The following is a 26079-nucleotide window of genomic DNA, read 5'->3' on the forward strand; positions in this document are numbered from 1 at the left end:
CAATAAAAAATACGTATTTGGAAAAAAAGCAAAAGGAGAACCTGGTGATGCTGCATGTTCCAAATATCCCAGCTGGGGCTGCCTTGTAATCCTGTAGATTAGCTCCCCAGGCTCACTGTCCTGGTCAGTGGCTGATAGCTGCAGAGTTGTGATTTTCTTTACTGAGTTTTCATCCAGGACCAGTCCTTTGTTAGCTATGATGTTGGGTGGGAATCTGTCTTCTGTGAACATTGGGAACAAAGTCACAAGAATTAAAAGACTGTTTGACCTTTTCTCTGCCTATGTATTAAATATTTATGCCAAAATATTACTATGCTTAGACTGTTTGCCATTTCCACAGTATACTAAATGTGTAATAGATACATTGGATAGACTTCTCCACTTGGACTCAAGAAGATCTGGCACTTATTAACTCTGTCTCAGTTTACTCATCTGTAAAATGAACTGGAGAAGGAAATAGCAAGCCACTCCAGTATCTTTGCTAGGAAAACCCCAAATGGGGTCATGAAGAGTTAGCAATGACTAAACAATAACAAAAATAACAAATATTTGCATGTATGGATTTGTATGTGTGTACATATTTATAGGTGTATAGTATATGCACACATATTTGTAGATGCATCCCTATGAATAAACATATATGAAAATGGCATGTACATATATGCCCCTGTGTGAATATGTGTGTGTCTAATTGGCTGATGATCTCCTTGGAAAGGAGACATTCTCTACCAATGCAGACCTCTACAATTTAGTCTTAGAAAGAGACTAAGTGACTTGTCCAACGTGACAAGGCCAGGGTATGTCAGATCTTCTTGATGTTGCAATACTTCTGTCTATCCAAGATGTCACACTACCTTTCGTTCCTGATAATAATCATACTAACAGTTTATGCTAAGATTTGCAAAGTGCTTTAATCACAACTGTGGAAGATAGGCAGTTTACAAAGTATAATTCTAGCTCTGCAGTCAGGAGGACTTGAATTCAAATATAGCATCAAATACCTCACTAGCTGTGTGATTTCTGTCTGTCTCACTTTCTGTAAAATGGGGAGAACAATAACATCTATCTCCTAGGTTTGTTGTGAAGATAAATTGAGGTAATACTTGTAAAATACTTAAAACACAATATAAATGCTAACTATTATCAAGGTAGTGTGAATATTGTTATCCCCATTTTAGAGATTAGGAAATTTGTTCAGCAAAGGAAACTAATTTGTCTAGGATTAAGTAATTAGTTAAGTGTCTGATGTTTTGGAGACAGGTGGTGAGAGGTGATTGGGTCTTCCAGGCTCTAAATGCAGTGGCCAATCACAAATGTTTTTAATATTTATAAGCATGGAAGTTTTAAGCTACTCCTTTAAATATCTGAGCTGGCTGCCACTCCTTATGTAGCCTTCCATTCCTGGGGGTTCACCATATGGTGCTAGACTTAATGTGAACACCTGATCAGTTTTAGCCCAGCTGTAGTTCTCCCAACCCTAGTGATCTATCCGCCTCGGTCTCCCCAGAAGTCCACAAGAGCTACAAGCAGGTCCCTCCAAACCTAGCTGCAGGGAGGAATATGTTTGCACTTCTCTCAGATGAAGAGAAATGATTCAGGTTTCATAGTATACATTTCCCACCATAAATCAAGGGGCTGCCAAAAATACCCAGTAAGTACTAGATAACTTCATTAAACAATCTGTCTTTCAGAAGCCCAATACCTTCTTTTTACCTAGGACACTGATGGAGAATGACTGGTCAGTCAGCTTGTTGCCGTCAGCATCAACTACATCAAATTTAAAAGCAAAACTGCCACCGGATTCTCCTTTTTCATGTCTGTATTCGACCCATCCTGTAAAGAAGAGGAAAGGCATTGGAGAGCAAATAAAGATTTGTCATTATTGTTCCTCTTATTTACAAAAATCTAACAAGAGAATCATTCCTAAGTTTCCCCCTTAATTTTACAAAGCACCTTAGACCTCACTTCTGAGATAGAAGCTTTTAATGGAGAGGAATAAAATTCTCAATGTCCACAACTTATTTTCTATTCTCTCACAAGCAGAGTCATTCCCCTAACAAAGTCAGATTTCCCAGACGCCAGAAAACCTGAAACCTGTTGACGTGTTATCTCCCCAAATAAAATGTAGGCTCATTGAGAACAAGCCGGGTCTTTCTTTTGATAAAAATGGCTTTGTAGAAATTTTGCAGCCTTATTTTGACCAAATTTCTGTCAGGATGTGACCATCTTCAAACTGAGTGGTAAAGCTCTGCCCATCCTTAGCCCTTCCTTGTTTCCATCCTTTTGACCTAGAGCTGAGTCCAATCCAGTGTAACCAACATGGATGAAGCCATTCCTGAGTGCAGATTGCTGATGCAAAATCCCATTGCACAGAGAATAATCCCTGAAGAAAGATCCTGCCCCATTCCCTCTCCCTCCCCAGGGAATGCAGCCACTTCTAAACTCAGCCTGTTGTTAGCACAAAGTCTTACCATCCTGACCCTACCTTCCCTCTTCAACTCAACTTTTAAAAAATGTTGGAGAGCACTGCTTCGTAACAGGGTAGCATTTAACATTTATACTTTCACATTGCATCAGCATTTCCTAACAGAACCAGGTAATTTCCCCTAGGCAGCTCTGATTTATGTCCTTCCATTTTGCTTAGTTCATTAACTTGTACTCTTTGGGGAGCAGGAAAGATACAAATTGCCCACCTAAGGAAGACATCATTTTCACTTTAATCTATCCCCGCATCTCACGTATCTCTCTCACACTCTTTCTCTTGCTCTCTCTTGCTTTCTCTCTCTAATACACACACACACACACACAAACTTTTTAACCTCTTTCCTCTCCATAATAAACCAGAATTCTATCAGTGATGTTGCTAAAGCATAAGTAAATTCCAGACAGAAAAAAGACAATTTTTTTAAGGAAAAGCAAACAACATTAAGGAGAATTCTCCCACATAAATAAGATTTTCTTTTAAAAGAAGGAGGGAAAACAACTATGGAAGAAAATAAAGACATAAGCTTGAACACAAAACAGAACAAATGACAATATAAGGGAAATACTGCTCATTATCATGAGGTAAGGAAGATTCCCAGGCTTCTATAACTGTAAATGAGATACAAGGAAATCTAGCCTTCTTTTTTTTTTTTCCTGAGGCTGGGGTTAAGTGACTTGCCCTGGGTCACACAGCTAGGAAGTGTTAAGTGTCTGAGAGCAGATTTGAACTCCGGTCCTCCTGAATTCAAGTACGGCGCTCTATTCAAGTACTGCGCCACCTAGCTGCCCCGAAATCTAGCCTTCTTGACCCAGAGGACTGGAGGGGGAAGGGGGAAGAGGAGAGGAGAAATGAGATGGGTGGAACTGAACTGGCTCACCTTGGCTGATGTCATCTTGGGTGAAACTCTTGACAGGTCCCTTGACAGAGATTTGCTCCAGATTGTCATTCCTTGCCAGCTGCAAGCGCCCCACACTGGGATCCTTCTTCATGACATACATAACTTTCAGGTCATCCAAAATGGTACCTGCCACTTTTAAGTGTTGATCTGTGATCCGGCCTATGGAACCTGAGGAAGAAGAAAATGACTAAGATGCTTCCAATCACTTGAGCTTAGAGTTCACAGGTCATTTAGTTAATTCCCCCATTTTTCAAATAAATTAACTGCCTAATCCAAGGTTACAAAACTAGCTGGTCACAGAATATAAAACAGGAATCCAGCCATACTGGTAGCTAGTCAGTCATCTTCACATTATGCTGCCTCTCTAAACTAGAGGTCCATCAATTCAGTCGCTTGCCAAATTAATTCTGGGGACCAGGGAAGATATTATTATTTACAACTTATCAAACCATACATGTCAAGGAAGGTCACTGTTGATCATGAGTGCCCATGAACCAAAATTTAATTTCTCTAGGTATTAAACAGGTCAATACCTTCCTAATTGGATAATTATCCCCTAGGAAGATTTTCCTTCCTCTGATAATAATAAAAATGTAGATGATAATAATACTAGCTGACATTTACATGATGTTATCAGTCTTGCAAGTTGCTCAAAATACATTAGCTCATTGAAAATCATAGCAACCTTGTGCGGTAGGAATAAAGATTTATATCTCCATTTCAGAGTTAAGGAAACTGGGTCCCAGAGAGGCTTACTTGCTCTGAAATAGTGTTTGTTGAAGAGAATTCTCTTCATAAATTAAAATTCACAAATTTTGAACATTTTGTCCTAATGTCACTAGGTCACAAGTGTCTATCAGACCCCCCCCCCCCCCTGAGGAAGACAGTACACACCCAAGTAAGGAAAGGGTAAGGAATTAGGGCCATCCAATCCTAATGATCTTGTGATGAAGAGAGCCACCTATACCCAGAGAGAGGACTGTGGGAACAACCTAGTATTTTTACTTCTTTTGTTGCTGTTTACTTGAATTTTATTTTCTTTCTCATATTTTCCTTTTTGAGCTGATTTTTCTTGTGCAGCAAGATAATCAAATAAATATGTATACTTATATTGGATTTACATATGTATTTGCCATGTTTAACAAATATTGGATTACATGTCATCTAGGGTGAGGGTGGGAGGAAGGGAGAAAAATTGGAACACAAGATTTTGCAAGGGTCAATGGTCAAAAATTATCCTTGCATATGTTTTGAAAATAAAAAAGCTTTCATAAAAAAAGAAGTCTGCTTTGATTTGCCCACTGTAATAAAAGCTACTGATGGATAAAAAAATAAAGGAATTAGAGCCATCACTACAATTCCTCTGTCTTGTAGCTACTTGGTCCCCCTTCCCTTGATACCTGCTGACAGCTGCAGGCCTCGGTTCACAGCCAGTTGGGGAGGTTTGCTTTTGGGAATCTCCATGGAGAACTCCATCCTCCCTGTTTCAGTGTAGAGGCCATCTGTGAGGGAGAAACGGAACTCGTCCAGAGCCACACCAGGACCACCAGGGGTATAGACAATCAAGCCATCCAGAATATCCTGGTAGGTGAAGGAGGATCCCTGAGATAAGATCCGGCCACTCTCAAGGGGCTCTGAGGAGAACTGTCTTCGATGGAGATAACCTAAGGGAGAAGAGAAGTTATCTTTTTGAGAATCTGCGGGTCACCTACAGTTGGGTGACTCCTGGAAATTCTTACCAAAAGCACTTAATGATACAAACCTTTCTGGGATTATGAGTCAATTTAGTGATAAGGTAGCTTTTTATATCTTAACCAAATAATGTTCTTTCCAACATGGCCTCACCATCAAGATCCATTATCTCTGCAGGCCAGGTTAAAATCTCTTAAGATACAAATAGATATGGCCATTCAGTAGCTCAAGGACCATGCCCTGCCCTATGAGCTTTACTGCTAAATCTTGGTTTCTTCTATTCAAAATGGGGGTGATACCATTTAATTCTGCCCTTAGAAGATACCTGTGAAAAGTGCTCTGAGCTCCTTTGTAAATCAAGATGTATATTTAGTTTTATAATACTGAAAATGTTTTTTTCTTCTCATTGACACCTATTTTTAATATATAATTTATTTCCCTCCAATTAAATATTAAATATTTTTCAACATTTTTTAAGGTTTTGAGTTCTGAATTCTCTATTTCCCTCCCTCTTTGAATCAGATAGAGATCGGCATGTATTTCAAAATATAATTTAACATAAGTTATAAGTAGAACTAATTTGGTAGTGAAGGAACCAGCACCAATGACAGTCACAATATTGGTTCTATCTATAAGATTAAAAGCTTTCAATTTTTCTTATTTTCCTGCTTTTGGGGATCAATAAATTAATAATTATTTATTAAATACCTTTATTGATCTGAGCATTGAATCAGACCAATCTGTATCTGAGGAATCAGAGCCTACAAAAAGATGATCTCTCCCTTCAAGGAGCTTATATTGAATTCTTCTTGGCAGTTCCCATAAAAGCATGAAAATTTCTCATTAAGGAAATCAAATCTACAGATTTATTTCTGTTTTCTTCCTTAATAAGGTATTTTCTTTGGCCAGATTTGTGATTTCAATCATGTAAGACACTCTTGATTTAAAAAAAAAAATTAATGGCAGAAACTAGGCATGGACCCACATTTAACACCACATACTAAGATAAGATCAAAATGGGTCCAAGATTTAGGCATAAAGAACGAAATCAGAAATAAATTGGAGGAACATGGGATAGTCTACCTCTCAGACTTGAGGAGGAGGAAGGAGTTTGTGTCCAAAGGAGAACTAGAGACCATTATTGATCACAAAATAGAACATTTTGATTACACCAAATTAAAAAGTTTCTGCTCAAACAAAACTAATGCAAACAAGATTAGGAGGGAAGTAACAAATTGGGAAAATATTTTTACAGGTAAAGGTTCTGATATAGGCCTCATCTCCAAAATGTACAGAGAATTGACTTTAATTTATAAGAAATCAAACCATTCTCCAATTGAGAAATAGTCAAAGAATATGAACAGACAATTTTCAGATGATGAAATTGAAACTATTTCCACTCATATAAAAGAGTGTTCCAAATCACTATTGATCAGAGAAATGCAAATTAAGACAACTCTGAGATATCATTACACACCTGTCAGATTGGCTAAGATGACAGGAACAAAAAATGATGAATTTTGGAGGGGCTGTGGGAAAACTGGGACACTGATGCATTGTTGGTGGAGTTGTGAAAGAATCCAACCATTCTGGAGAGCAATCTGGAATTATGCCCAAAATGTTATCAAATTGTGCATACCCTTTGACCCAGCAGTGCTGCTCCTGGGTTTATATCCCAAGGAAATACTAAAGAAGGGAAAGGGACCTGTATGTGCCAAAATGTTTGTGGCAGCCCTTTTCATAGTGGCTAGAAACTGGAAAATGAATGGATGTCCATCAATTGGAGAATGGTTGGGTAAATTATGGTATATGAATGTTATGGAATATTATTGTTCTGTAAGAAATGACCAGCAGGATGAATACAGAGAGGCTTGGAGAGACTTACATCAGCTGATGCTAAGTGAAACGAGAAGAACTAGGAGATCATTATACACTTCAACAATGATACTGTATGAGGATGATTTCTGATGGAAGTGGATATCTTCAACATAGAGAAGAGCTAATACAATTCCAATTGATCAATGATGGACAGAATCAACTACATCCAGAAAAGGAACACTGGGAAATGAGTATAAACTGTGAGCACTGTTTTGTTTTATTTTGTTTTGTTTTGTTTTTCTTCCCAGATTATTTTTAGCTTCCGAATACAATTCTTCCTTTGCAACAACAACAACAAAATTCGGTTCTGCACATATATATATTGTACCTAGGATATACTATAAAATATTTAATATGTATGGGAATGCCTGCCATCTAGGGAAGGGGGTGGAGGGAAGGAGGGGAAAAATTTGGAATAGAAGGGAATACAACGGATAATGTTGTAAAAAAAAAAATTACCTATGAATATGTACTGTCAAAGAAAATGTTATAATTATAAAAATTAATTTAAAAAATTAAAATAAAATAAAATAAAAACAAAAAACTATCCTTCTGGCATCTACTCTGGAGCTTAGTCTTAGTTCCCTAGGGGCACCTGAAAGAGCACTAGCCTTTGCCCCGATCAAATAGTCAAAATGCCTCTCAGAAGCAGACTTGAACACAGGTACGGAAGGCAGCTCTCTATTCATTACCCACCAATTTATCAGAAAATATGAGGTGACTAAAGATTTGATTTCCTTAATGTAAAAATTTTCATGCCCTTATGGGAGCTGCCAAGAAGAATTCAAATCATATCTTAAGAACTAACCTTAGTAGCATCAAGGAACTTCTATTAAGAAGAAATATGCTGAAAAATGTACATGTCTTACCATGTTCCGGTTTCTTTGTTAATACAAAAATCAGTTCATTATCAGGAGTGTCTAGGTCTTGTAAGCTCAAAGAAGTATTTTTGATCACCACTCCTGAGCGCTCTTTCACGCTGATGGGCTGGATGGTCATCTTGGGAGACTCATCATTTCTCTTCTAATTAAAGTAGGAAACAACATATCACATATGCATAATTCTTTCTCATATATTTTTGTGTATGGTATAGAGAGTGGGACTATGCAAAAAAAAGCAAAGAGATGTAATTGAAAGAGTTCTGGTTATGGAATCAAAGCTCCTTGGGTTGAATTCTTTCCACAACTCAAGTACTGTCAGGTAAAACAAGAAAACATACCTTTTCCAATGTAACCTTATCTAAAACCATTAGCAAGCATTATCTGTAATAGGGCTAAGCTAGAACCCTTCCAATAAGATCAGGGATGAAACAAGGATGCCCATTATCACCAATATTATTCAATACTGTATTGGAAATCCTATCAATAGCAACAAGAGAAGAAAAGAAATATAAGGAAATGGATTTTTGGAGATATAATGAATTATTTGGAACATCTGAAAGACTCAACTAAAAAGTTAGTTGAAATAACAATTTAGCAGAGTAGCAGAATATAAAACAAATCTATATAAATCATCAGCATTCCTATATATCCAATGATATATTCAATATACTCCTACATATCCAAAGACTTGACTTGTTTTATACATATATATGTATATAGAGAGAGACAGAAAAAGACAGAGATAAAGACAGAGAAGAGAGAGGGAAGGAAGGAGAGAAGGAGGGAGAGAAAGAAGGGGGGAGTGTCTAGGTAGAGTAGTGGATAGTGTGTTAGATTTGGAGACAAAGAGTTCAAATCTGAGAAGACACTAGCATTGTGACTTTGATCAAGCTACTTAATAGTTATTTGCTTCAGTTTTCTCATTTGTAAAATGAGGATGATAATAGCAACTACTTCTCATGATCATTGGGAGGATCAAATGCACTTGTAGGCACTTATCCCAGAATGCCACATACTAAGTATTTTATAAATGCTACCTAGTAGGATAAGAAAGGAAGAGAGGGCTTATTCTTTGGCTTTAAAATAGATTTACAAACCTTTAAGAATGACCGATTTTAAGAATCACAGAAAATATCAGGGATAAAGATGCAACCTATATTTTTAATCCAGGCCAAGCCAGAGTCTCTTGAATACATTAAACTAGCAAACAAGTCTCTGAAAATAGACATTTAGATTCATGAGCTCTTCCCCAATATTGTTGCCCAATTACCATGGCATTCTCTAAGTCAGAGGTACCATTTTAACATTGACCTTCAGAGCTAAAAGCCAAACCCAATCATCTCTATGGGTAGATGTATTCCTACTTGTTACTTTAAGGGTCAGATCCCTGTGGCCAGGGGCCAACTTCTTAATGTCTTTACCTCAATGGTGACGTTGATGCTGTAAATTTCTGAACGGCCAGATCCATCACTCACATAGAAACTGAAGATATCATTCGTTGGTTCAATACTCTCATGAACACTCTGAAAGTAGTAAATGTGATTTTCTAGAATATCCTGAAAAGGGAAGGATGCTTCCAAATCACTGCTGCCTCCTGGGCCAAAACGACTGCCTACATGACAGGAGAGAGATGTTAAACCTTGCTTAGCAATTCCTACTTATTAAACTAAGCTGGAAAGAAAGCATAGTGATCAGAAAGAGCAAATAAGCATTTAAAGAGAGACAATAAGTCATAGTGGAAAGAACTAAGAACTATGTAGCTAGATGGCATAGTGGATAGAAAGATGGGTAAGGAAACAAGCATCTATTAAATGCTTATTATGTGCCAGGCATTGTGGCAAGGAAGGAGAAGGAAGAAAAAAAGGATTTACATGATAACTATTATATATTTAAAAGGAATAGCAAGTCACACACAATAGACTTGTAATTTCATGTGCAATCATCTTTTTTTTAATTATACAATGTTATGGAAATGCTTGTTTTATTCCATACATCAAAAATAAATTTTAAAAAGAAGAAAAATCAACACGAAAGATGTATTTTCTTTGCAACTTTCTTTTTATTTGGTGACTACTATTATTTATTAAGTATTTATGTGATATAGTTTATTCTTAATATAGATTATTGATTCTCACATATCATGATAAATATGTTAATATTTGTATTATCTTATAGGATGTTGGATCTAGAGTCAGAAAGATCCAAATTCAAATCCTGCCTCATACACTTGAGCAAGACACTTCACCTCTATTTACCTCAGTCTCCTCATCTTTAAAATGAAGGTAATAATAACACACCTTCTGGGGTTGTTATGAGGATCAAATTAGATAAGGTTTGCAAACTTTAAAGTACCATATAAGTACTATTTTCATCATCATCATCATCATTATTATTAAAAATCAGAATTTCTAATCAGTTCTCCTAATCTAATCAAGTGTCCCAAAGCATGTCCTTTAGCTCTCTCTGTCAGTGTCCTTAATTATAGGATGCATACATTGTTGATATACACATTCATAGATACTATCAAACAGGATAATATTTACAAAAGCTCTCAAGCCTTACAAAGATAAGAGATTCTGTTCTTGGAATGACTGATGTGCTTTAGAAGAGCTCAGCATTTAAATGGATAAACGGCATAATCTGGTTTCAGGAAGACCTCAGTCAACTTCAGATATTCACTAATTGTAGTGACTCTGAACAAAGGATTTCCCTTCTGCTTGCCTTAGTTTCCTCCTCTGTAAAATGGGAATAATAATCGCATTTGCCGCTTAGGATTGTTGTAAAACAAAAGGAGAGATTATTTGTAATGCACTTTACAAATCTTAAAGCCCCATATAAATAACAGATATGTTTTATATATACTTCTTACTGCCTCAATGGATTTCTCAGTTACTATGGATCAAAATATGACAGTTTTCCATGGGCCATGACTTGATATAAATAAGCAGAAGGATAATTGAATAAATAAAAAAGCATTTATTAAATGCTTACTCTGTGTAAAGCACTCTTTTAAGTGCTGGATATATAAATGAGAAAGCAAGGCATTCCCTGTTCTCCAGGAATTCACCTTCTAATGGATGAATGGATTATACTAGATGCTAGCTTGGTACAGAGACAGCTAGGTGAGCCAGTGGTTAAAGCACTGAGCTTAGAGTCAGGAATACCTGCCTTCCTTTACTAATTATGTGACAGATCATTTAACCTGGTTTGCTTTAATCCTCTGGAGAGTCAAATAGAAAGTATCTTTGCCAAGAAAGCCATAATCCATGGAGTCACAAAAAGTCAAACATAACTTAATAAGAACAACAGTTACAATCCACTATAGTTGGTATATTCAAGAACTCTGTTCCCTCGCTTTAGAAATAGCCCACTACACAGCTTGCAATCATCCATAAGGAACAAGGAGATATTTCTTCAAGCCTTGAAACCCCTTCTCCCCCATTTACTTCCATCAATCTCAGGAGGTTACCTAGCTACTGCCCCCAGAAGTACCACAGGGAGGTGCAACTGAAGTTCTGGGAAGTCTAACTTCTACAAATGGCCTGAGAATGCATGGTTGAGCCCCTTAGGTTACAAAGGCCGGTCTCCCATTGCATCAAGGCCAACTCCAGTTGTCCTGATGTATATCTGGCCACTACATGGTCTCTGGAGGGGAAAGTGAGGCAGGTGACCTTGCCCAGCGTTCCCTCGCTTAAATCCAATTCACTTGAATGCCAAGGAATCCCATCCCTGAAGTTATGGCCCTTCTTGAGAATGAAAGACAAGACATGGTTGAGAAACAGAAAGAAAAGAGACACATTTTATTTTACTTGGTTTATATTCCAAATTCAAATTTTCTAGTTGATCGATTTCAAATTGTCCTTTACAGTTTAGCTACTAAAGAGGAGAGATGAACAAAGCCCCCCCCTTACTTAAATGTCTGGTGGCTGCAAATCCCAGGACAATAGGAAGGACCTAGTCCATGGACTACTAATGATGGAACTCTTTGCTGGATGTTGGACACAAAGACTAGGAGATGAGAAGTCCTTTAATTCTATTCATGCGGAATAAATACTTTCCCTTTCATTGATATATAGCTGAAATTGTGTGATATTCCTCCTCCTAGGAGACTGAGAAAAATTGGCTGTTGGGAACTCCATCTCTCTTTAGATTATGGAGACATAGCCAGAGGATTATGGATTACCCAGGGGAAGATGAGCAGAATAGCTGTCCACACCCTTATCTAGTGTCTTCACCAATCTTATAAAAAAAGAGAAAGTGAGCCTTTTTTGTAACAGCTCAACTATATTAAATGAACACATCAGAGATTTGGGGGGCCTGATATACAAGAAAATGAAATTCTCTCTACTTAGCATTTCAACAATCAACCAACGTTTACTAACTGGGTTATTGCCAAGCATCTTGATTTATGTCTTGCCACAGGAATTCCAATAATTCTGGAAGAGAGAGTGAGGCTAATGACTTTGTATATCTTTGTCTCACTTAAATTCAATTTATTTGCAAGTCTAAACATCACCCTCCTGATATCATTGGTCCTCTTTAAGAACCAACAACAATAACAAACACTTACTAACTAGGTGTAGCCATTACTATGTATTAAGCACTGTACATAGCAGAAATGCAAAAACAAGAATGACTGTCCTCAAGGAGCTTACATTCAAATGGAAGAGAGAGCATGAAAATAATAAGCATATATAAAAAGAAATACAAGATAAACGTTTTTTAGGAAGTGAGGGCACTCCTAGGGGGACAGGAAAGGCTTCTTACAGAAATATTACTTCAGTGGTGTGAAGTGAGATTTCCCTGGGAGAGCAAATTATAAGATGAAAACCACTGAAACCAAGAAAAAAAAAAAAACTTATAAATTGTTAGCAAGGAAGAAGATGCAAAAGCTATAAAAGTAGACACAATAAGAAAAAGTGAAACCTCTTAGGGTCATTTAGTATAAGGACAAGCAAGAATATAGTTTTATTTAAGAAGATTTTCATCAAATCAAAAGGTAAAATTCTGAAATTTAAAGACATTTGGTACAGATAAAATTATATGACAAATTCATTTCTATAAATCAACAATAATAAGTGAGACATTATGTCCCTAGCTGAGCCTAGCACAAAGCAGATACTTGCTTGCTTGATTGATTATATATCCAGCTCTAGTTTGTCTCTGGAGCTTCAAGCGTATATCTTCAACTGCCTGTTGGATATTTTGAACCTAGATTTTCCACAGCCATCTCAACTCATTGCATACCAAATAGAACTCATTCTCTTATTTCATGCCAAACAACTTCTTCCTCCTCCCACCAAAAATCCCCCCCTTTCAGCTAGAATTTATATATTACTTTAAGATTTGCAAAGTGCTGTACACATATTATCTCATTTGAGTCTCAAAATCTGGTATATATTATTATTATCTCTATTGAGGCTAAAGAAGGTTAACTGGCTTGCTCAGGTCAAATAGCTAGTGAATATCTGAGGTTTTCCTGAGTCCTGATCCAGCACTCTTAGCCACCACACTATCTAGTTGCCTATTGCTGTTGAAGTCATGTTACCATGTTCATTTCTTCCCTCTCCTTCATCCCATATATCCAATTAGTTTCCAGATCTTATCCCTTTTCCATCTACAATCTCTTGCCTCCATCCATTTCTTTTTATGCACTTGGCCATCACTCTAGCTCATACCCTCACCATCACTTGTCTGAACTACTGCAATAGCCTCCTAATTGGTTTCTTTGTCCCAAGGCTCTCCCTTCTTCATGTTTATCCTCCACAAAGCTAAAGGGAGGGAAAGACACAGAAATTCTTCTGTGAAAACAGTGACTATTTCTAAGTGAGCTGAAGGTTATCAGACTTCCATCCCAGAAATTACACCAGCTACAGACTGTTCAGGTAGCTGCCTCTTCATGGAAACTGTTAGCGCATACTCCAATTGTTGCCAAGTTCTTGAGAGTGCCAATCATCAGCCTTGCTTGCTAGCAAATATTCCAATTATTGCCAAGTTGAGATACAATACTTAGGCACACTTATCCCTATCCATCATTGAATATCAGAGAGCTACTATAGAAAAGGAAAGAGCCTGAGGTCAACAAATAACTTCTCCCCACTCAATCTTTCTAACTGCCTTCTTATCAATAATAACCATCTCCAACTGAAGCACCAGAGGAGACAAGGACTGGAAGAAGCAGGGAGGAGATCAGAGGATATCCCCAAGAGATCATTACTCGGGTCATACTCTCAGGGTGACCTGGGAGATACCTGAGTTATGACCCTGAATAATTGGAAGAGTTTCTTGGTAATAGAACAAAAGTCCTGATTTTACTGACACAGATAGTTCAGAAATTTCACCAAGATAGCTTAACTTCAGGTTCTAATTACATGAACACAATGCCTTCTCCCTCTCACTATTGAAAAATGAACCAATAAAGATGCATGAGTCAAAAAGCTCTCAAGTACCTGTTCTAGTATTCTCGATGAAGCCATATGTAGGCAAAGTACTTATTTTGACTTCTGTATCTCTCTGGAGGTTCCCAGGATCCACAGCCAGGAAATGGTGAAATGTGAGTGGTGCTCTCCCTCCTTCATCAACCTAAGAGAAAAAGTAAAAAGAACACCTTAGATTGGCTTACGTGCTGGGGGAAAAAAAAGACACTTATTTGGAAAGTTCTGCTTGGGATGATCTTGCAGCAAAAACTGAATTAGACCTACTGTGGGCTTGAGGAGACACATCTGGGTACCTGAAAATTGTAAATGCATTTTCCCCAAGTTTTTTCCAAGTCACAATTAAACGTGATACAATCAGTGCTTCTCTGCAAACCCAGGTCATGCTACAAAATAAAGCTAATTCTAAAGTCACCAGACTCTCCAGTCTACATCCATCTTTCTGCAACTGTCCTAGTAAAAAAAACTACATCTCATCCAAAAAGTGATTGTCTAGCTTTGCTTCCTTGGGACTAAGAGAAAAGGGGCTCAAGTTTTTATATTTACTACTTCTAGTATAAAAATTCTGTGCCTTGTAAAATGTCAGGATAAAAAGGAAAGAATTGATCATATCAAGCCTTAAGCCTGAGAGGGAGAGGGGAATAAACACAAGTCCTCAAATTAAATTCCTTCTTTGTACCCCAAATTATAAGAACTCAGCTTACCCAGCTTAAACTAGGTGCTATATAAATGTTTATTCTCTTCCTTCTTCCATAGACCAAAATCATGTGTTTTCTTGCTCTCTTCCCAGCAATATACTCTGGGACAAGCTACTTCAGTATGATTAATCAATTTATTAAGCACTATGTGCTTAACATTGATATTAAGCTACTATGGACTAAATACTGGGGAAACAAAAAAAGGCAAAAGGAAGTCCCGGATCTCAAGGATCTTACAGGTAATAGTCTCCTAGTCTCCCTGCAGAATGGCCTGAAGCCTTAAGGCAGAGGTTCACACCAAGGGATCATGAGGGTTGCCAAGGAAGGAAGGATAGCCAAGAAGTTCGAGAGAAAACTAGAAGAGGAACTTGAAACTTGTAGAACATATGAATATATCTGGATATGCTTTCTGAATTTTCATTTGATGGCTCACATCTACCAATCTCTCCAAGTTCTTTCACCATAGCACTTGAAAAAAGAAGCGTCAATCTTGTTTCAATAGAGAGTAACAGTGATTGCCCCTTCCTGACAAGAGATATCAAACCACTGTCAAAAAACAGCTGTTATCATGGGACTGCTCAGGGAAGGAGAGGGAATAGGGCTTATTCAGGCAGAAAATGATTCATTTATGTATGTCTATTCTGAAGGCTACTAATAGCACTGTCCATTGTTCTGAAAATTACTTACAGTGATAAGGTCAGCAAAAGTGAAAATGGGAGGCAGATTCTGGACAGGTGTTATAATGACAGTAAATTTCTGATTGTTCAGTTGGTTGTTGTCAGCATCAGAGACAGAGAATTGGAAAATGTCAGTGATTGGTTGACTTTCTGCCTCAAAAGAAGTTGAGTACCTATGTAGGTCAAAATAAGAATAAAATTAGCAAATCACATGAAGAGACAGGCAAAAGAATTATACTCAGGTTTTAAAAATGTCCCCAGTCAGAGTATTCTTTAAAGGAATAAGCAACTTGTTATTTAATTATCTATACGGGACAGGCAAGTCAGTTTATGGAAGGAGCAGAACACCTTGAAGGAGAGGGAGGAGATAACATGTGCCCAGAAATTAGACCACAGACATTTTGGTCTCCAGTTTATGATTCTTTTCAGGACTTAAAACCAAGAGACTGGGGAATACTAATGCCTCCAATGCAAAGCTCTTGATATCATCCCAGGAATAGCCTCTAAGGAAATGAATCCCAGCACGTGCTCCAACAGGTACTAATCTAGAACAGAACATTCTTGCCACTTGGGATGTATCACAGCTGACAAAGATTTCAGTTTACACCAAAAAAAAGTTTTCAGTGAGTAAAGGGATAAAATATTCATACATTATACACACATATGCCTGAAAGGTTTAATAAAACTTATGAATTCATGTTATCTTTTCTTTCTTTTCTTTTTTTTGAAAAGTTGATTAGGAATAGTTGGTACTGCCAAAATAGCTCAACAGTAGAAACTGATTTAATTTTGTCAGTGGAAAAGACATTAATGAAGAAGCATTAAAATCTGCTTTATTGATGCATCCAACGGACTATATCATTTATGTTCACCCAAGTCTATTTGTGAACCTATTTGAAGGTTTTCTTGGCAAAGATAATGAACTGGTTTGTTATTTCCTTCATTAAAAGATGAGGAAACTGAGGTAAACAGATTTAAGCAATATCATGGTCACATAGCCAGTGCTCTATCCACTTTGCCACCTAGCTATCAAGTAACCTTTCCATTCAATTTGCAGTTTAAATATTTCGTATGTGTTGTCTCCTTAGTGGAGTGTAAGCTGTTCAAGAGCTTTTCTATTTTTATTCCTATTGCTTTGCACAAAGCAAGTGTTTTGTATACATAGAAAGTTGCCAGGGGCACTGAGAAATTAAATTATGTGCTAACTCTGTGGCCAACTTGTAAAATCCCTAGGAATATGTCCTTTTTCTTCTGAATCACGTGTACCCTAGTATAATATAAATTAATTGGCTGATGAAATCAACCCTGAATTCAATGATAAACGAATATGTGAATGAGTGAATGAATGAATAGAACATCAATTATTTAAAAGAGGAGAATTGGCCTGGAATTAGGGAATTGGATTCAAATCCTGATTTTAACACCTTATACTACTTATGTGATCTTCCACCTTCACTTTCCTTCTCTGGCCTTCATTTTCTTCTGCAAAATGAATGGGTTAAACCAGATAACATGTATCAGATTTCTCCTTCCTCTACACTGAAATTAAAATTACTATTTCTAAAAGGGTAATTTGTGACTGATAGCACTCAAACTTGAAGTAGAAATAACTGTGTAATACTTCTCACTCCCAGAACTACCTCAATTTCTAGGCTCTTTGTTGAAGAACAAAGAGGAAAAAGAACAGAGTAAGAGTCTTAGCAGTGATGAAAAATAAAGCAAAATTTTTTTTAAATTAGCAGCAACACCTGTCAAGGAAATAAAATGGGTTACCTGATTTTCTGATTGTTGATATCTTCCATTGTAAAGTTAGAAATCTCTGAGAGTTCTTCTACCATTAGTCCTGATGTTCTTGTGAGAGTCCCATATGTTGGTAGAGAAAATAAATGAATCCATATCTTTGAGTCAGGAGAAGAATTATCCTAATAAAGTTTTCAAAAAAAGAAAGAAAAGATAAACATGAATCCATAATTCTTTTGTCAAACTTTCAGGCAGATGTGTGGGTATGTGTAATATATGCATTTTTCTCCCTTTACTCACTGAAAAGTTGTTTGTTTTGGTAAAACTGAAATTTTTGTCAGCTGTAATACATCCTAAATTATCCTTCCTAGAATGCTTAACTGAAAATGCCCTGGGACCTCCATGCCCTCTTAGTCAAAGTTACTGAAATGAAATAATTTGGATAAGAGATGTAAAATAGATGGCTACAATAGACCCTGACATCCACAGAACATCCTACTTGCTATTCAAGCTTCCTGTCCAGTAGAAGGTAGACTGGAGTCATTCATCTCTAGAAATAAATGCCAGTTCTTTGCAGGAATGCCAGAAGGAATCTTACTGTCTGATTACTATTCAAATTCTATCATGGCAAATACAATGTGATAAAAATATGTATCAAAAATTGTCAATATTAACTAATGACAAACCACTTAATTTAATACTCTATATGACAAAATTTTAGCACAATGAAGAATTTCTTCCAACTCCAAATTTTGCCAAGTTACCTCTCTAATGCGTGGTTCTGACCATGTTACTCTTATTAAACATCTTCCAGCAGAATCTAACAAATAAACTCATGATCTGATCATTCAAGGTGCCTCCACAATCTGTTTCCAAATTCTCTTTCCAGGCTTATATTATTTCTTTTCGTCAATAATGCCTTCCATTAATAAATGTCTCTTGAATTTAATTGGTTCATGTTTCCATCAAACTAATTATTCACCACTTTCAATTTGCATTCTACTCTCTACAGACCATTTGCTGGTATTACCTTTTCCTTCATGCTTAGAGTTCCCTTTCTTTTACCCTGCCCCCTCCATTCTCCATTTGATGAGAATCCAATGAGATAATAAAAAAATCTGGAAATCTTATCTGCTACGTTTATGTAGCTATCATCATTGTTACTATTATTCTTTCAAGACTCAACTCAAAGGACAAGTCCAGTTTCATGAAAGCCTTGCCTGTCTCCTCTTTCCCTTTTGGATTTTTAAAATTATATTCTCCTCTGATCTCAATCACATTTTCCCTGATTTCATGGTCTTTTGTGTATACATTTTTCCCTTTCTTAATGGATTTTAAGCTTCCTAAGAACAAAGTCTACATCTGGTATATTTTTGCATTCTAAGTATTTTGCTTAAAGTTTAATTGCTTAAAGTTAATTAACAGAACACTATTATTATCATTTGTTAAACTGAACTTAATCAAAACCTTACAGTTACTATTATTAACCTTCAGCCAGGTTTTGGCCAAACTACACTCCTATTTATTCATTAACTTGTTGGAACCTTTTCCATCCTTATACCTTTGGTCATGCTGTCTGTGACTACCATGCCTTATCAAATGAATCTGACTTTTCAAGGTCCAGCTCAAATTCTATCTTCTGATTTCCAGAGAGGTCTTCCTTCAGTGAACCATGATGAATATTTTGTTTCTATCTCTATCATACATATATTTCCCTGGGTTCATATGTATTTATGTACTTATTTTATGAACTGGTTGACTTTAAAGATCTCAACCACCTTCTTTTATCAATGGAGAAATTCAGACCCAGAGAGGAAACTTAATTTTAAGTAATGTTTCCAGCTAATGGCAAAGCCAAAAAGGAAACTCAATGAGCTAGAAGGTCTCAGAGGCCATCTAAACCAACCCTTTTATTTTAGGTGAGAAAATGAGGGTCAGAGAAATTATATACTTTAGCAAGTATTAAAACAGGTAAGGTGGTCTTACTCCAAAGTCAATGGAAAGTTCCATATTATTTCCACTGTATTCTGCTCTCTTTAAGCATCTTAATTCCAGTGTCAGGTCTTTTCCAACACAATCCAGCTCCCATGCATTTCCCAGCTAGAGAAAAAACTCACTGTTCTTTCTCTATGTCCTTTCAGGATATACTTTGGGTCTCTTAAATACTTTTTAGATACTTAATTTATGCTTTTGTTTAATTGAATTTAATACAACCATTGCCTTCTGCCTCCTTCCTTGCATGCTTGTATCATTCCATGTGCCTGATACTATATTGACATATCATAAGCTGTCCCCATCCCAATTATTCTCTGCTTCAATTAAAGCCCATTCTGTTTACAGAATGATTTCCCCCACCTTACTGCATATTCTTTGCAGGCCCACTACAGAGCAGTTCTAGAAAGGCTTTCCCATGAGACAAGAGTCCTCAGCAGCTGTCAAGCAAAGTTGTTATATAACTTTAAATAAGTCTTTAGCATTTATGCTATGGCTACGCCAGCCTGAAATAGTTCTTTTAAATTTTCTCTGCACTGCTGGGCAAATTCACATTCAATCAATTTCTTAAAACCAGTATTAAGTGCCCAATAGAGCTGCATTTTGATATGCAGGGTAGAATGTGTGGTTAATGGGCAGGAACTGCTCCTGGAGAGAAGCTTTGGGTTTTCAAACAATGACTTTTTGAGGCTTGGCGGTCTATTGATTAAATTTGTATTCAAATGTCATTATGGATTCATGAGTTTCATAAGAGTCAATAGGCCAGAATTTATGGCAAAAATCACCTGTCAATTAGAAAATCAGAAAATGAAAGCTACTTTTGAATTGTAAGAGGCCCATGAATAGTGTCAGAGGGGAGTGATTTCCCATAACATTAAAAAACAATTGGGGAATAAAATCTGCAGGAGAGAAATTATTCCCAGGCCAACACTTATTTCACTTCTTTCTGTTCAGAACTAGATATTATAGTTAAGCTATAAATGTATTTAAAACATATGGATGATTTTTTTTAAGTGTCAGATCATTACTGATTATGGTTTCAAATTTGGGAAGAAAAATCTAAGTACTCAAAAAACTAACATTCAGGTAATCATGAATCATCCTTTCAAATCATATCTAAGTATACAGGAAACTGCATATATGTTATAAACACAGATATATATGCATATTCTATATAAATGAACACATTTTATTATTACACATACCTGTGTGTATTTAATTAACATGTATGTATATATTTGTAAAAGCTACAAAATTAAAGCAGCATTAACCAAGTCAGTCATGAGCGAAAAATCAAATGTAGATTTCTATCTATATTATTTCCCTTGACAAAAAAAAAGTTAACTATCTAGCCTTGGAAACACTAAGAACACCACAACAAAAGTATTTGTATATATCTGCATGTATGTACATGTATATATATGGGCATGTAAAATAAATCCTGAAAGAAAATACATATTATTTTACATATCATATTACATATTATATTACATATAAACAATTTTGTTTCTAGGTTGCAGATTAGCAAAGAAAGTGGAAATCAAATTAAAAAATAAAGTTTAAAAATTCCTTTTATATTTTTAATTGATTGACTGGTTAATGATAATTTGAGCAAGGTCTATACCTTAGACATGGCCATAACATTTCCTATTTAAAAGGGGGAAAAAAGATAACTAGGCCAAGAGAGAAACCGTATTTTCTGTTGGTTTCAGATATGCTGTATCTCTTAAAGGATAGTTAGACCAAAATCTTGGATAGCTTTGCCTCTGGAAGTAACAGTGGGTAGTAATTCTATGGTTCTTGGTCCTGCTTTTGCCTCCTTCCCCTCTTTCTCTCAAATTCCAATGCCTTTGGCTGCAATATTAACTACACTGACCACTCAAAGGAGAAGCCCCAGCCTCAATTCCCCCCAAAAGCCATTTTATATATATATATATATATATGTATATATATATATATATACACATATGTATATACATATACATATGTATATATATTTTATATTAAAGTTATAAAGGTAGACAGCTGAATAAAAAGGTGGACAGCTAATGAATTCACTTTACCTTGAAATCAGAGTGTGACTCAGGTATGGTTTGGCTAGCCAGAAAGCAGCAAGGTAAATTACTATGTGACCCCTTCTATGCCTCAAAATTGTGGTATGTATTGCTTGACAAATAAACAGAGCCAGTACTATATTTCTATCTATCAGAGTATGGTATTTATGGGACACTTCAATATCTTACTAAAAGCACACAAGTTGTTGTCCTTTGAAAAATGGGCGGTCTTCTAAGGAGTAAACAATTTTTGATAAAAGGGGACCTTGAAAAAGCTAGAGAAGGACTTGAATCTGAAGTCTTCACAACCTGGCTCCTTCCTATCTTTCCAGTCTTTCTATATCTCCCTTCTTGTCACACATGCTACAATCCATTGACGTTGGATTCCTTGACATTCCTTGAATATATCCTATCCCCTGACTTTATGCTGATTCCTAAGTCTGGAAGGTTCTCCATCCTCATTTCCACCTTTGGGCTTCCTTAATCTCAGCTCAAATCTCACTTTCTACAAGAAGACTTTCTTGGTCCCCCTTAATGTTAGTACCTTCTCCCTTCCTTATATTCTGAATAGATCTTATCTGTAAATACTTCTTTACACATTGTCTCTCCCAAAAGAATGTGAGTCCCTTGAAAGTAGGGGTTTGAACAAGTTTTTCTGATAAAGAACTCATTTCTCAAATGAGAATGGAGTTAAATTTATATAAATAAGAGCCATTCCTCAATCAGGTAAAGTAATTAAAGCTATCTATAGCCACATGAAAAAATGCTATAAATCTCTATTGATGGGAGACATGCAAATTAAAAGAATTCTAAGGTACTACCTCATACCTACTATTAAATTGGTTAATAGGACAGAAAAATAAAATGACCAGTGATGCAGGAGATGTGGGAAAAAATGAGACATTAATATATTGCTGGTGTAGTTGTGGACTGATTTGACCATTCTTCAGATCAATTGGAACTATGCCCAAAGGGCAATACCACTGCAAAATTTGTAACCCAAAGAAGATGATAAAATAAAAAGAAAAAGAACCTCTATGTGCAAAAATAAATATATACATATATACACACACACATATATATACACACATATTCACACACATATATACATATACATACATATAGATATATAAAACATTTTATATATATATGTATATATATATATATGTATATAGTAGCTCTTTTCTGGTGGCAAAAAGTTGGAAATTGAAGGTATATCCATTGAGTGGGAAATGGCTAAACAAACCATACTATGTGATTTTGATGGAATATTATTGTGCTATAAGATATGATGAGCAAAAAACTCTCAGAAAAATCTGAGAAAGACTTGTATGAGCTGATACAAAGTGAAATGTATTGTGTACAAAGTAACAACAATATTACAAGATGATTAGCTATGAATGACTTAGTCATTCTCAGCAATACAGTGGTCCAAGACAACCCAAAAGGACTTAGGATATAAAATGCTATTCATTCGCAAAGAAAGAGCCAATGGCATCTGTTTACATATTGAAGCATATTTCTTTTTACTTTCTTTGTTTTTTAAGATTTAGGGAAATGTTTTACATGACTAGAATTGCTTGCCTTCTCAACAAGGGAGATAGGATGTTTGGAATTCAAACTTTTGAAAACAAATGTTAAAAATGTTTTTGCATGTAATTGAGGGGAAACTAATTTTTTAAAGTCTACAACCAAAAAAACAGAACCAATTTTTAAAAATATATTTTTATTTTATCCCTAGTATTTAGTACACTGCTTGGCAAATAAGTGCTTGATGAATGCTTTTTGACTGATTGATTGAGGGAAGTACTCCAGAAGGGAAAGGCTCTATCAAAGAAGTGCCTGAGTAGAATGTATCTGAGTAGAATCAGAAAATAACTTTCAAGATCAGAGATAGTCAGCCCTGGTCATTGCTGTAAATTCTGCTGTTTAAGTCAGTCATTCAGATCAATGATAAATAGGGTAATTATAGGAACTTACCACATAAGCAAGGTGTGATCTACTAAGAGTAACGGAACTTTTGCTGGGGACAGTGGCAGTCAGCAAGGAACCTGTAGCCAATCGGGGACCGCTGCGATCAGCCCATGACACCTCCACATTCACTAGTGTAGTTGCTGTGGCAATGCCATCAGTAACGGAGATCTCCATGCTGTCTTCCAAGGCTGATGAGCCATCATGAACATACTGTAGAGCATTCTGCGTGATGTCCTCATAAGTGAAGGGGTCACCTTCCAAAAACAAACAGCACACATCTTTAGATCCAAGATTCAAAAGCCGGTGACACATTTAGAACTTGTTTTCCTAAGGAGATTGAATCAAAGCATAGTATTTTCACCTTTTTATTTGTTTCTTTCTTTCCTGTGGCTTTTTGGTCTAATTTTTCTTGCACAACATGACAAATGTGGAAATATGTTTAAAAGGACTGAACCTATATCAGGTTGTTTGCTGTCTTGAGGAAGGTGGGGGGGGGGGGTAAGGGAGAAAAAAAATTCTTTTTACAAGTTTTACAAAAATGAATGTTGAAAACTATTTTTATATGTATTTGGAAAAATATTGATAAAAATAATTTGTTCCCTTCTATTTTCAAAAGAAAATGAAAAAAATTTGATACCTGGAAATATTTTTTTCTAAACAAGGAAGTCAAATTATTTTGGAGTCTAAATGTTTAAAAATAAAAGATCTAAAACTTGGGGGAAATGACAGGGCTCCATCGAAGCTATTGCAAGGAGACTGAACTTCTCTTTCTGGGCAACCAGACTCATGTAAGAAGGACTTTGATTTGTCATACTAGTTGGTCAAAGGCTATTAAAGTCACCTCTCAATAAGCTTAAATAAATCACAATACATTCTTCTCTGGATTCATGAGTATGAGCACTCTTTTTCTGTGTGGTAATGTAAAGCTGTTTGGAAGAAGAGAAGCTGTGTTCAAATCCTACCTCTAAAGTCAACAAGCTGTGTGACCTTAGGAAGGTGACTTAAGTTCCATGGCTCTCAATTTCCTCATTGATAAAAAAGGAGTTGGATTAGATAACTTTCAAGTGTCTCTCCCAAGTCTGCATGTTCCACAATGATGCCAGTTGGTGCTGAAGGCTATAAGAAATGTATTCAGCTCTTTCTTTGAGAATAATTGTGGAGAACAGGGTTGGAAGTCAAGTAGCCCCTTAAATTCTATTTTAGCAGCCCAACTTCTGAGCACAGACCAAAAGGACTAAGTTCTACCAGGTTCTCAAAAGGCTACTGAGATCACAGAAAGTTCTCCATCTATGATCTCTGGAAGGGGATAGGGATAGTAATAGGAAGATATGAGATGATACCTCAGACTTGGTAATTCTGAAAATGTGTGTGTGTGTGTGTGTGTGTGTGTGTGTGTGTGTGTGGAGGGGCCTTAGTCTGGCCTAGTCTAAAACACTGGGAATATCTGGAAATATATACAAACATACACACATCTATGAATATATATATATATAAAGATATACACACATACACACATTTATATGTATATATACATATACATATATTTGCATATATTTATATATATATATATACATAATTTAAATAAGCCAATTTCAAGTGAATTAGGAAAATGTCTTAAAATTTTTTGTAGAGAGGGAAGTAACACAAATCCAAGCTAAGTAACCATGACAAAATTGGCTTTCAAATAACCCATTTTTCAAGCACTTTCAAATAGCCATTCTGAAGGATCTCATCAACTATCCCTCCATGCCTTGGAAGTAGACAAGATTTGATTTATAATTTTTTCTGTCATAACGTCCACCCAACAAGTCAGAAAAAGAAGAAGAGAAGAACTCCTACCTGTGTTCATAGGCTCTTGGAACTCAGCCGTGTTCTTGAAGAGTGCGCCATGCAAAGGTGGCTTCACTAGCTCAAAGGAAAGGTTTTCAGGAGCCATGCTGCTATCACTCATTGCCAGCTGAATCCCTGTAGAGAGAGGGATGATGAGGACATGATGTTTCCAAAAAAATCTTAACATGTAAAGTACCTTCTGTAATACATAACCCACCAAGAAGATGTTGGGCAGGAGAGGGATTGGATGTCACATTACTTTCCTATCCACCAAAAAAAGGGAATCACATCTGATTTTTCTTGTGCCACATGATAACGTGGGAAATATGTGTAGAAGAATTGCCCATATTTAATATATATTAGTTCACTTGCTGTCTGGGAGAGGGAGTGGGGAAGGGAAAAAAATTGGAACACAAGGTTTCGAAAGGGTGAGTGTTAGAAATCATCTATGTATATATTTTGAAAATAAAAGGCTTTAATAAAAAATGAAATAAAAAATGGCATCATAGATAAAATGCTGAACTTGTGTGATGATAATTTTGATATACCTACCCAACTTAATCAACATTTATTCAGTTAATTGTGACTTGATATATATTGATGATTGTCTTAGTGAATTAAGCAGAATAGAATTAAGAGTAAGGTAATTATGTAAGTTAATGTTATTAGGGTAAGAGTTACGGTTGAGTGAATTGATGATTATATTTGATTTATCAGATAGATTAGCTATCAGTAGGATCAGTATATCAGTAATATGTTACACACACACACACATACACACACACACACACTTTCAAGGATAAAATGTTCATAATAAGGATCGTTTGCCTCTCCCCCTTTAGGAAT

The 26079-nt window shown here is 36.2% G+C and overlaps 1 protein-coding gene across 1 annotated transcript in view; it reads right to left on the minus strand.

Moving 5' to 3' along the window:
* Window positions 1-26079, minus strand: part of FRAS1 (Fraser extracellular matrix complex subunit 1) — a 488324-nt gene that overhangs the window by 87141 nt on the left and 375104 nt on the right. The window contains exons 36-46 of the mRNA XM_074276760.1: window positions 25243-25368; window positions 23410-23657; window positions 17417-17565; window positions 15654-15816; window positions 14284-14416; window positions 9256-9446; window positions 7823-7976; window positions 4784-5047; window positions 3363-3551; window positions 1714-1833; window positions 42-221 (exon numbers count right to left, since the gene is read on the minus strand). Of these exons, the coding sequence (XP_074132861.1) occupies window positions 42-221; window positions 1714-1833; window positions 3363-3551; window positions 4784-5047; window positions 7823-7976; window positions 9256-9446; window positions 14284-14416; window positions 15654-15816; window positions 17417-17565; window positions 23410-23657; window positions 25243-25368 (1917 nt within the window). The remainder of the gene's footprint in view (window positions 1-41; window positions 222-1713; window positions 1834-3362; window positions 3552-4783; window positions 5048-7822; window positions 7977-9255; window positions 9447-14283; window positions 14417-15653; window positions 15817-17416; window positions 17566-23409; window positions 23658-25242; window positions 25369-26079) is intronic.

This window comes from Sminthopsis crassicaudata, chromosome 6 (genome assembly GCF_048593235.1).
Source record: "Sminthopsis crassicaudata isolate SCR6 chromosome 6, ASM4859323v1, whole genome shotgun sequence".
Taxonomy (NCBI): domain Eukaryota; kingdom Metazoa; phylum Chordata; class Mammalia; order Dasyuromorphia; family Dasyuridae; genus Sminthopsis; species Sminthopsis crassicaudata.